General features: G+C 42.6%; 1 protein-coding gene across 1 annotated transcript; it reads left to right on the top strand.

Annotated features, from left to right (window-relative positions):
* Window positions 1-3,312: 3,312 nt before the first annotated feature.
* LOC108799479 (lysosomal amino acid transporter 1 homolog) lies at window positions 3,313-12,295 on the top strand. Its single transcript, XM_018571342.1, has 7 exons — window positions 3,313-3,665; window positions 4,893-5,022; window positions 5,841-5,928; window positions 7,298-7,422; window positions 10,396-10,491; window positions 10,624-10,809; window positions 12,146-12,295. The coding sequence occupies exons 1-7, from the start codon at window positions 3,469-3,471 to the stop codon at window positions 12,245-12,247; spliced, it is 924 nt and encodes a 307-aa protein (XP_018426844.1). The 5' UTR covers window positions 3,313-3,468; the 3' UTR covers window positions 12,248-12,295.
* The last annotated feature ends 382 nt before the right edge of the window (window positions 12,296-12,677 follow it).

Below are 12,677 nucleotides of genomic sequence, written 5' to 3'. Positions count from 1 at the left end.
AGAAAGGCATTGCTGCAGTCTTCTTTTTCTACATGTATATGATGATATTGCACCCAGATATATGGAACCTTTGCCTTTTCCAGTCTGTGCACAATCCCGTAATGTTTTTTTTCCCTCCACGCGCTTCGCTATATAAGTTTCCTCAGGAGCTAAGCTCCTAAGCAGGGATTCCTCCTCTGACCGACCCTCCGGCGCTGACTGGCGAAACAGACGGGGCAGGGGGCGGGAACAGCTGGTTCTGCCTCTAGATAGGCAGAGCCCGCTGTCACTCACGCAGCTGGGTGGATCTCGACAGTAATGTCGGGATCTGTCCTGGCTGCGGCGGTCTCAGTATACCTCGAGCTGTAGCTCGCAATATACTGAGCTTTGGGTCACGGGAGGATGCTAGTATATGTCCTCCCGTTACCCTTAGGAGAACTAGGAGGAAAAACACTTACCCCATAGTTCTCCTTTAAGAACGTTCCAAACATCCTGGAGAACACATTCACTTACATAGTGTGGGGTTCATTAAACAATAAGGATCCAGTGCCTCTTTCTTTCTAAACCTGCATTAGGACTGGCAGCCTCGCTGGCCAGTAGGAATGTGCAGGAAGGGTTAGGCACGTTTCAGTACTTTTACAAGTTAGAACAGCCTGGCATTCAACTTTATCAGGGGGGTCGGAGAGTTTGCTGCAGGTATGTGCAGGCACATCTACGCCTGATTTAGGTTTTAAAGTGAAACTAAACTCAGGAGTTAAATCTTAAAAATACATTCAAGTACCTTAACTACTCGTATTAACAAAAATGTATCTTATTTGTGTATCACTCGGCTGTAGATCCTCAAAATTATCTCTGAATTGGTGCTGACGCTGTCCTTCCTTCTGGAGGGTGGCTACTTTTGATGCCCGTGGTCCATGTGTGTGTTGTAAAGTAGCCACCGCTCCACGCTCGCTCCAATGATGGACTACAATCTCAATACAAATTAGTAAACTAAACAGGAGATTGTAGTCTATTACGGGAGTGAGCTTGGAGCGGTGGCTACTTTACAACACACACAGGGACCATGGGGAACAAAAGTAGCCACCCTCCAGAAGGGAGGACAGTGTCAGCACCAATTCAGAGATGATTTGACGATCTACAGCCGAGTGATACACAATTAAGATACATTATTGTTAATAGTTAAGGTACCTGAATGCATTTTTAAAATGTAACTCATGAGTTTAGTGTCACTTTAAGTGTTCAGTTAGCAAATGCTAGTCTGAAAAGCAGTTTGGCCACCAAACCTTTACAAAGAATTTGCAATGTTTGCAGCTTAGAACAGCTTTAAAACTTTTAAAGTTACTGTGTTGCTGGTTTTAAAACCTGAAATAAATGGCTCACTGGTAATTGATGGTTACCTGTCCCCCTGCCTGTGCAGCCAAACTCTGCTGGGTTCAAGAAAGGAGCTTGCTGAAAGGTCTTCAGCAGAACATTTCCTGATGTGGTAGATGCCTGGTCTCCTCCAGCTGTGGGTTGTGGTTCCTTCGCTGGCCCCAGTATTCTGTAGTGACATAGGGGTCACCGCAGGAAACCACAGGGTGCAGCCGCAGATGCCAACATGTGACACTAAGATGAGCTTTTATAAATAACAAACAAGAGAGTAACAGAAACAAGTGGGAGGAAAACAATCCCCTAACAGCAGCAGAGGCCCATGGACAAAAATACACATATTTCCTCAAATATTCCTGTTTTCATATGTTAGTTTGTAGAGAGGGAGAGCAAAGTTAAAGCAGAACTCCGGGGAAATGTTTTATTAACCCTTGCAGTGGGGGACTGGCGGAACTACCAGGGCCGCAGCAGTCGCAATTGCGACCAGGCCCTGGGGGGGGGGGGGTCTTGTAGTGGAATTCTGTAGTGCTGACTATCATAATGTATTGCTGGGACTTGTAGTCACGCATAGCTTGTGCATTCTACATTGCTGTATGATGATTATACAGCAATGCAGAATAGCACCAACTATGTAGGACTACAAGTCCCAGCAATGCATTATATTTTTAATTAGGGATACACCAGTGCCAATACTGGGCATTTTCACGAGCTACTAAACGCAGATACAGGTGTTCTGTCGAAATTTGCCGACCTCAGCATCTGCGCTTGTGCACAGACCAATATTATCGAGGAAACCTGGATTTATTCACAAAGTATTTTGTTTAAATTGTTAATTGTGACCGTTAATAATATTCCATCCATCATTTCCTGCCACCCATCATTCACTGCCACGGATGGGATATTATTAACAGTCACAATTAACCATTACAAACGAATACTTTGTAAATAAATTCCGGTTTTCTCGGTAATCCCATCTGTACGTAAACGCAAATACTGGGTCGGCGTTCTCGACAGAACACCGCACTAAAATTTTAAACAGAGTGCTTGCTGGGGACCTCGGCAACCTTCCTGTTAACCATGCGGTGCCATGGCGGTTGGAGGGGGCCTTTATGGTTTCTTGCACCGGGGCCCTGAAGGTTCTACTTACACCTCTGCAGTGGGGTTACCCTGGCACTGCAAGGGTTAAGTGCTTGTGTCTAGGTGCTAAAAAAACAAAACAGGCAGCTTATCTGCACCTTTATCCCACCCAAAAAAAAAGCTAAAATATGAGCCGTTCAGGCTTTTACACATGCATCATGGCCGCTGCAAATTCTAAACAGTATGACGCGTTCTGCAGGCGGTGCCACTTGTCGAACACAACCATTGCAATGTAATGGGACCGTGCCGCAACCACATGCATGCGTTATTTATTTCTAGCACAGCATGGTGCAATGCAGTTGCATCAGCTGTGGCTGATACAGCTTAATGAAATATGACTTTGGGACGTTTCAGTAAAGTTCTGAAAAAAGTTATGCGGCACAGTGTTTTCTAGCGCATAGACACCGCAGCCTTCACAGCGCACACCAGCCGCGGTATTCTAATGCAGTGTCTGGTGTGAATGGGCCCTCAAAGGTCCCACTGGTAGAAATATATATGTATTTCTGGAAAGGTCAAAAGTGATTTTAAAGAGGAACTTCATCCTCCCACTGAAATGCCATCTTAAATGTACACACTGTTGTATGGCTACACATGTGATTTATAGACATTTTCAGTTTGTATATATACACTAATACAATCTGGTCAGACCCAGCTCTCAGTGGGTCCTCTGTAATATATAGGTAACGCTTCATGAGAGCTCTGACATGTGTATACAGGACAGTGACAACCCCTTCAGTGTCCCAGGATTTACTCCGTGCTGACGTCACACGGACACGTTTTACATAGGGCGGGAACAAAAACGGGGGCGGGTATTTCTTCGGCGTCAGCCAATGAGAAGCGGATTATCCGGTCTGGTGGTGTTGCTCGGAGAGACCGTGGAGGGTCGCAGACCGCAGGCCGTCGTGCCCGGTGAATGTGGCGCCCTGTGGTCCTGAGCTGGAGACCACTGGCCCTGCTGCCTGAGGACAAGAAGGAGGCGGCGAGATGGCGGACGGGGGGCCCTGGCATCCTCTTGTCGGTGCAGTGAACGTGTCCCGGGCTGAGGCGAAGCGGCTGCTGTGCCCCGATGGAAGCGGGTGGATCTGGCAGCTGCTGGAGCAGTGTGTGGAGAATGGATGGGAGTATTGGAGTGTCATCATCGGACTCTTGTCTATTGGCTGCTTCCTCTTCGCCGCATTACCGTAATTATCTTACGTGTCCTGTGTCTGGCTGTGTACCCCGGCCTCCTCCGCACTGGTCCTCTCTTGTTATTGGGACTACAAGTACAAGAATGCTTTTCGGGGAAAGCTGTGAACAAATGGGCCCACGGAAAGGTTTCTTCCATCCAGAAATGGCCCCTGTTTTCACTGTATTGGTTTAAAGCTTAACTCTAGGCACAAATACTTCATTGAAAATATTTTCCTCATTATTAAATACTCATTGTGGCCTCCAAAATCTAGCTATTACCTTGTAGAGTAGCAGTGACATCATCACTCTGCTGTACATAGTGTCAGCAGAGCTGCAGGAGGGGCACAGCAGGCTTCACCCACTACAGCAGGGGTGGGCAACTCTGGTACTCCAGCTGTTGTGGAACTACAATGTTGGGGCTGCACATTATGGCTCACTTAGCAAAGCGATGTCATGTCTACGCTCACCTCGGTCACTGGTGCTTCCATCTTCCCCTCGTTGTCTTCCAGGTCCGGAGTCTTCAGTCATCTTGATTGGCTGGGATGATGTAGCTCCTGCGTTTTTCACACAGGAGCTACTTTGCCCCAGCACATAATTGTGCTGAGACTACACTGAGCTGTTCATGTGCGATATAGTGTACACAAAATGGTAAAGATTGTTGCCCAGCCAGGAGAAGGATGTATGTCAGGAGACACCTACACAGCCTGTTAGTATTTGTTACCAATAAATATATAATGTTGGGGGGGGTTTACATCATTTTCAGGCCTAAAATGTGGAATATAACATGGGTGCAAAAATTGAAAAAAGGGCCTCAGTCATGAAGGGGTTAACATCCGCTTCATGTTCACATCTTCCCATGTTATACTTGCTAGAAGAATTTCCAATGGCTTTATAGTGTGTGTGTGTGTGTGTGTGTGTAAAGGCAAAGCTTTTTTTTTAAGTTTTGGACAGAATAGGGAAGGGTTAAAACCCTTGACAGGTTGTGTTTTTTTGCTACCCATGTGCTCTTCGGGAATTTTTAACTTCACTTCCTGTCCCAGAGACCCAAAACAAAGTTAGATCTCCCCAAGTGAGGGGAATTCCTCTCCTAGGGTAGGAGCACACAAGTGTCATTAAATGCTTCTCTTTGTTCTGGATCTTGCTGTCAGAAAGTAACATGACCTTTCCATTCTCACACCTTTTGTTTGTCAGTTCTTATGTCATTCATTAACATGAAACTATTTATTTTCTCCTTTCTTCAGCCAGCTCTATGTTGCATACAAGAATGGAAAAGTTGACCAAGCGCTTTCCCTGGGCTTTCTGTTATGTTGGTTGGGAGGGGACTTTACAAACTTTGTAGGCTGCTATCTGACCAAACAACTGCCGATACAGGTAATCAGTTATAAAAGAAACCTTCTTTTTTCTTGTTGAGAAATATTAGGTTCTTCAGTAAGAGTTAAATTTTTGGCATTTTTATGGATGTTTCATTTTGACTTCATTGTATAGCTTTCTTAAAATAACCTTTTAATGTTTATTGAACAATTATTTTTTTGCCTTCTTTAAATGAATGCTTTTTCTAAAACTGTATATGTACACCCTTTGTGTTACAAACAAACACTTAATTCATACAAACGATTCAAAGCGAGCTCTGGGTGCAGTTGAGAAGCTTCCAGCTTCTGCCTGCTGTCTGTCACAAGGAAATTGTGACTTTAATGTCCCTCTAAGTTTTTATTGCTGTCCTGTTCTTGTTCGAGAATTTAAGAGTGAAATAAAATCACGAATTTTGAGTTGTCACCAGAAGAGGAATAAAGGTGGAATTTTCCAATGGAGTCATTACTTCTGGTGACCCTTGTGTCAGCCAGGGATTTCCCTGACTATGGAGGTGTTTCCACTCCTTGTTGTGGCTCTGAGACAGGAAGGGAAATCTCCCCAATCTACCAATGGGACAGATAACTGGTTGCAACCCTTCCTTACTCTATTCAAAGAGTTCAAAAATGTTGGCTTCTAGTTCTACCTTCATGTAAATTGTAAAAGCATGATTTGAAAAACATTCCCCCAAACCCCCCCCCCCCCCCCCCCCCCCTTCCAAATTCTATTTTGCATTAGCCAAGTTTCCATCAAATCTAAATCCAAAATGTTACATAGCCATTGGTTAAAAGTCGGACTGCAATATTTCTTGATTCTATTTTTTTTAATTTAATTCTTTACAGGTTGTCACTGCCATTTTTTATGTGAATATGGATCTCATTATGATTTCGCAGTTTGCATACTACAAATTAAAGAACAAAAGCATGAAAGGTAACATTTCTGCTGCATTTCTGGTTCATTTGTATTTCTACACTTGTTTGTCAATCCTGTATTTAAAATGCTCACTTCCAGCATATCGCGCTACGCCTGTCTTAGTTTATATGAGCAACAAAGCACATGTGCCTTCTTGAGGAGGGGGACCTTGCAGGTGCTGCAGGATCTCAATCCATGGCGGTGTATTGTGTTACCAATGGTTTGTTTGGTGACTGTGGTCCCAACTGCCTTGAGATCATTCACAGGCTCCTCCTGTATAGTTTGGGGCTATAATTGATGGTTATTTTGTATTCCTTCCATTTGCGAATAATCACTCCAACAGTTGTTCCTTCTCACCAAGCTTCTTACTGATAGTCTTGTAGCCCATTCTAGCCTTGTGCAGGTCTACAATCTTGTCCCTAACGTCCTTTTGACAGCTCTTTTGCCTATGGTAGTGAAGTTGGAATGGAAGAAAGATTCTGTGGACACGTGCCTTTTTATATACATAACCAAGTTGTCGTTAGGAGCACCTTCTTAAATTGGCACAACTAAGATACAACATAAGATAGATCGATAGAACATTATCTATCTCTGCCCCCAATGTCAGCTTATGCTTAGAGATATATAATGTTTACGTCATGCAAAAGCTGTCAGAATTGCAGTTTTTGTGTTACCAGAGCTGCAGCACAAAGGACATGTTAACCACTTTGGGACCAGGCTTTAGTGCCTAATGATGAATGCCACTCCAATCACCGGGGATCCTACCAGTCATTAAGGAGTCCTTAAAAATGAGGATTAATGGTCTAGTTATAACCTGGCTTAATTCCTTAAGTACCTTGGGGTGCAGGTTATCCGGACCCACTGCTTTGTTTGCATTGAGCATTTTAAGTCTTTGTTGTATCCCGGTTTCTGTCAACCACTGGGGTATATTTTGAGTTAAACTGGGAGTTTTATCATGTGTGTCAAACCCGTTTCCCTCCTGAATGTTAACAGTAAGGCATCTTTTGCTACAGGTAAAGAACAAAAAATTACATGATGTCCCCTTTAATATAGTAAAGTGGACCTAAACTGCGACTAAGCTGTCATCACTTGACAGCTTATAAGCATGTTCCATGACTCTTTGATTATGGGTGACATGACCTGCAGCAATTCTAATTAAGTGACTTTCACAGATGACTCTACCAATGTTGCCAACCCAGTCAATGTCCCCGGCAGTGCCCAAAATCTGAACACCTCCTTTGAATGTGCTGTTTAAGGGGCACTTTGTTAAAAGGGTGAAATATTTGTTGGGGGGGTTAAGGAATGGGGGGGTGGTGGTGGGTGGATCACCTGTTGCCATTACACATTTTTTACTTTTACATATTTGTTTAAACCTTTTATTTTGCAGGTAGTGGAAGCCTAAAAGGAATGTGCATAGCTTGGGTCCTCATATGCATCTTCTTGTCTATAATACTCCCAAGTCAGCTGCTTCTGAGGAACTTTGAAAAGGCTGCTGACCTAGAAGTAGATCAGGTAGGTTACTACGCAAAGACTAAATGCGGTACTGTTAAAGTATATTTCCACCTTGTTAAAACACATACAACTAAATACTCAAGTAAAAAAACAAAACATTAATCCCTTCACGACCCATGACAGAATAATTTAGTCATGGATCCTCAAGGGATTAAACGGACTCCTTCGGGACTCTGTTCTTACTCGTAGGGCCGACTTTACAGTAGAAGCATTCTGGCTCTCAGCTGTTGCCAGATCACTTCTACAATTCGGTAAAGTGGCTGCCCGACACCCGTGCTGTGTTTCCCGGGCTCAGCTTCCCCTCCTACGGGCCCGGGTGTTGGCAGGAAGCTGGAGAGGAGAGTGGTGAATGTCCGTTCACCACTCTTTTCCCCGTTCTATGGGACCGGGAGCGGCGTGTATTGCATCACTGCTCCTGAAGCCCAGCAATAAGCTATTAAAGTGCGATCTGCACTTCAATGTCTTATTAAGAGTGTAAAGGTGATACTAGGGGTCCCTGGGACCCCCAGTATCGCCTTAAAGAGTACCTGTCACCACCAATATGCTATCATCACATGGGATGGGGGTGGGGGGGTGGCTTGTGATACCAACTAAAGTAAAGTTTAAAAAACATAAAATAGAATATGTAACAATAATAAAACATTTTTTTTTTTTAAAGTCCCCCTGCCCCCACGCAAGCATGCATGTCAACACGTAAACTTGCGTCGGGTGCACCTACGTATGGAAACGATTGAGCTAGACATGCTGAGTATCACCGCACACGCCAGAGTGAGAGCAACAATTCTAGGGCCAGTATTTATGCGTATCTCTAAACTAATGACTTGTAGGAGCTTTTAAAGCATCATGTATGGACTTTTTGGGATACTAAATTTTGTCGCATTTTCACATACACGCACAATTTTTAACCTGGGCATGTTGGGTATCTATTTACTCGTTGTAACCTCATCTTTTATATTTGTTACAAAACAAGTGTTTTATGTAGTGTTTTGGGGCGCTAAATTTAACTGAAGTGCATTTTTCACAACATGTTTGGGTTTGATAATAAGTTGCGCTAATGTCATGCAACATAAAAATTTGCAACTGCCGCCATTTTATTCTACAGGGTCTTGACTTTTCAGAAAATATATAATGTTTGGGGGTTTTAAGTAATTTTCAGGCCTAAAATGTGGATTATAACATGTAAACAAAAAATTCAAAAAAGGCCTTTGTCCTTAAGGGGTTAACAATCTCCCTAGTCCGGTGATTTTTATGAAGTCCACAAGTATTGCACATATCATAACCAATCTTTTTGGTCATGATTTTTGTAATAGATGGTTGTACTTTGGGAAATCACTTCTTGTTGAGAGATCTATGTAGTGGGCATATTTGTAAAGAATCCACCGCTCCACGCTAGCTCCTGTGATGGACTACAATCTCAATACAAATTAGTAAACTAAACGTGAGATTGTAGTCCATCAAACTTTTCAAGCAAAATGACATTTGACAGAACACTGCACCATAATTCTACAGAAAAGCAAATATGTATGTTTAAAGAAATAAAATTAAATTTAGCGCCCTGTGTTTTTTTTATGTGTGTGTGTTCGAAATATTTCTTTAAACATACATATTTGCTTTTCTGTAGAATTATGGTGCAGTGTTCTGTCAAATGTCATTTTGCTTGAAAAGTTTGATGGACTACAATCTCACGTTTAGTTTACTAATTTGTATTGAGATTGTAGTCCATCACAGGAGCTAGCGTGGAGCGGTGGATTCTTTACAATACACACAGGGGGAACAAAAGTGACTACGACCAAGGCCCAGTTTGGGGGGTTGAAACATGTAAGCGTTTGTTTGCGGCTATTTATGCCTTTTTGCAAATAAAGTACTGGATGGACGGATCCCTTTGCGAGTGCCAGATTTTTACCTAATGCTTAGTGAAGGTTCTGGCGGAAGCTTTACCAGGCACCGAGGTTCAAGCAGTAGGATTGGCGAAAGCGGTTAGAGCTGCTCAATGTTTCTAAACTGCAACAAAAGTAGCCACCCTCCAGAAGGACAGTGTCTGCTTGAATTCAGAGACAATTTGAGGATCTACAGTACATTAAAGGCCAGTTCACACCAGCCAGAGTGCGTTCTGGCCCGATTGGTGCCGGAACGCACTTGATCGCATTCCAGCTGGCTCACTTTGTGTTGGGGCAGGAGGGGGCTGCAGTGCCATTGAAGTCAATGGCACTGCAGCCACGGCCACAGTGCGATCGCCTGCAACGGAACGCGTGGCACATCAGTGCTTGCATTCTGGTCTGGTGCAGTCAGAAAAAATGGTGCACGCAGCATTTTTCCTGACTGGACCGGAAAGCAAGCACTGATGTGCCATGCATTCGGGTGCGGGCGATCAAACCGGGGGGGGGGGGGAAGCGGGGGGGGGGGGGGGGTGCATGCCTGGGTTGCCATTGACCTTAATGCACCGCCACGCCCCCTCCTGCCCCACAACGAAGTGAGCCAATCGGGCCGGAACGCACTGTGGCTGGTGTGAATTAGCCCTTAAGGTCCAGTATTATCAACAGGGTAATTGAATGCATTTTTTAAAATTTAACTCCTGAGGTTGTTACTTTAAAATCTCTCGGAGCTATTACAGTTTTGCTCCTGACAATGTCTTCATCTTTTCAGAAGGATGGAGTCATCTTTGTTTGGGCATCATTCATTATCTGCATCTACTTCCTGAGCTGAGTTGCTTGAGCACAGATGACAGTTGTGTAAATCCTGGTACATGCACGGTTCATGGCTGTGTTCACCATTTTCTGACACAGATCACAGCAAACTGACATCATCTCAGTCCAGGAAAAGTTAGACAGGAGCTCAAGAAATGCATTGTAATTTAAAAGAAAAAAAACAGCTCTTTACTGTTCTGTGTTTTGAAGTCAAGAATTAGTTTATACAGACTTGTGAAGTTACTAAAAGGCCCTCTTTAATGAAAATATTATTGTCAATTTATTCTAGAAATCACTTGGCATTACAGAAATGTCCGGTTTCATTTGTGGATATGTTTCTTCAGTGTTTTATTTGGGTTCCCGCTTTCCCCAACTCCATAAAAATGTAAGTACCTGTTAAATCATGACGTTGTTACTCATAATGGCTGGATTGTAGGTTCTGGAAATTCTTGTAATACTGTCATTCTTTCATTGCCAAGGGATGTGAGTTTACAGACTCTTTATTTTTATTCCACAGTTCCAGAGGAAATCTACAGAGGGAACTTCTTATATGTTATTTGCATTGGCAATGCTTGGAAACTTCACATATGGGTTAAGTCTTGTTTTGAAGTTGCCTGCTATTGGACACAATAAGAACCAATATATTCTACACCATTTGCCCTGGCTGATCGGCAGCTTTGGTGTTCTTGTCCTGGACTTTTTTGTATCCTTTTTTTGTGTGTACTATGCGTTGCATATATATTGCCTATATAGCTGTACTACATACTGTACTTCTACCACTTTGTGAATAAATTTTTTTTTAGGTGACTCTGATGCTTTCTTTTAGCAGTATCAGAAAAATATTTTTATTTCCCAGGATATTTATTGTATGTCCTTCTCCCATTTTATTTTATTTAAGGGTTCATTCTTTCTGCTGGGGTATGTACCTGTACCCCTACAACATGGGTACCCTTAGAAACAAGATCACACAGGGACTTGTACACACGCATGCACATGCAGAATCACATACATACACGCAGTGGGTTGAGCTTGATGGACCCGTGTCTTTATTCAACCTCAAATACTATAACTATGTAACTATGCCTTGTAAATGGTCTGTGGTGCCCTGTAATGAAGTGTAAGGTTGTAAAGTCTGCTGAAGGGCTTATCTAAATAAAAAAAAAATCTGCATCTTTTAACACTTTCATGACCAGAACAAACTTGGAACAAATGTAGCAGCATCAGTTATAATGTATGTAAACCCTAACAACGAACTTCTCAGATTAGTTTTTTTTGGCATGTTAAATACACCATTGAAAGTGTTTAATTATCTCCATTCACATCTATTCCAATGCGATTTTAGCATTTAAAAAACAAAGTATAGCTAAAGGCTAAACTTCCTTTTATTTTTTATTTTTTTTTGATTGGCTAGAGCAGTGAGGGGTCAGAACAGGGTGGAAAAATTAATTTGAAATTCAGAAGCCAGTCTTTCTAATCCCGGAGTCAGCTTCAAAATGTATGCATTCCAGAATCCTGTTGCACTCCTCAAGGGATATCCCTGTCAGTGTGGCTACTCGAAGTGACCGCGGATGGCGCCGCCAATACTGAAACTTGTTAAAGGAGACCCATGGGGTTAAGGCTTTTCCCCATAGTTCTCCTTAGGGTAACAGGAGGACACAAACTAGCATCCTCCCGTCACCCTCGGCTCAGTATACCGTGAGCTGTAGCTCGTGCAGTATTTTTTCTGTCGTAATCTGAACGGACTGCGCACGTGAGAACTGTAGCCCATAAAACGCATAGGGATACATTGGGATGCATTTTTAGTGCAGGAGCGTATGGATCAGGTCAGCACAGAAAACTGACGTCGTGTGAACAGGCCCGTATGGTCAACTGCAGGTTAACACACTTGTGAAATTGCTCACAAGATACATTGGATGCATCTGAAAGCTTTGTTGCATTTTTGTTTAGTCAAACTTTGGTACAGGTGTTTTTTTTTTTTTTTTATGTTTTCTCTTGTATGGATGTTTTTATATAGCAGTAATTTCCTCAACAACAAACAGATGACGGCACAGTTCATTGTATATCGAAAGCACAAGACAATGCAATCCAACCTACTGGCCCTGGAAGTAGAGCCTTTGCTTGTAGATGAAGAGGAAACCTGATGTCTCTCACATACTTATTAGATTTTCATCTATTGTTTTACACTTTTTTTTTTTCCTGTATGGATAAATGTTTAATTTGTATCAGGTTTTACGTATCATGCCAGAATCCCTGTACTATAGGGGTGCCATCTTCAAAAGTGTATATATTTTATGTATCATTTTTTAAATTTCAATTTGGCAGGGATGTAAATACTCAAGATTCCTTCAGTAGAATATATGGGCCAGTGTATATATTTTAATTTATGTTAACAATATTGTTTAGAAGTATACAGTTGGTAGTTGTAAAAATGCAGTTTTGCACAATGTATCCATTTATTTTATTTGACCAAGATGTTCTAATTTTTGTTGAATCTGCAGGTGCGTATGGTTGGTTGCACCAGATCCTATGTAGGGGCTTCATAGCAAAGGGGGTGAATACATATGCACGCAC

This window comes from Nanorana parkeri, unplaced genomic scaffold (genome assembly GCF_000935625.1).
Source record: "Nanorana parkeri isolate BGI_ZX_2015 unplaced genomic scaffold, ASM93562v1 scaffold1736, whole genome shotgun sequence".
Lineage (NCBI taxonomy): Eukaryota > Metazoa > Chordata > Amphibia > Anura > Dicroglossidae > Nanorana > Nanorana parkeri.
This window is presented reverse-complemented; position numbering and strand designations above follow the sequence as displayed.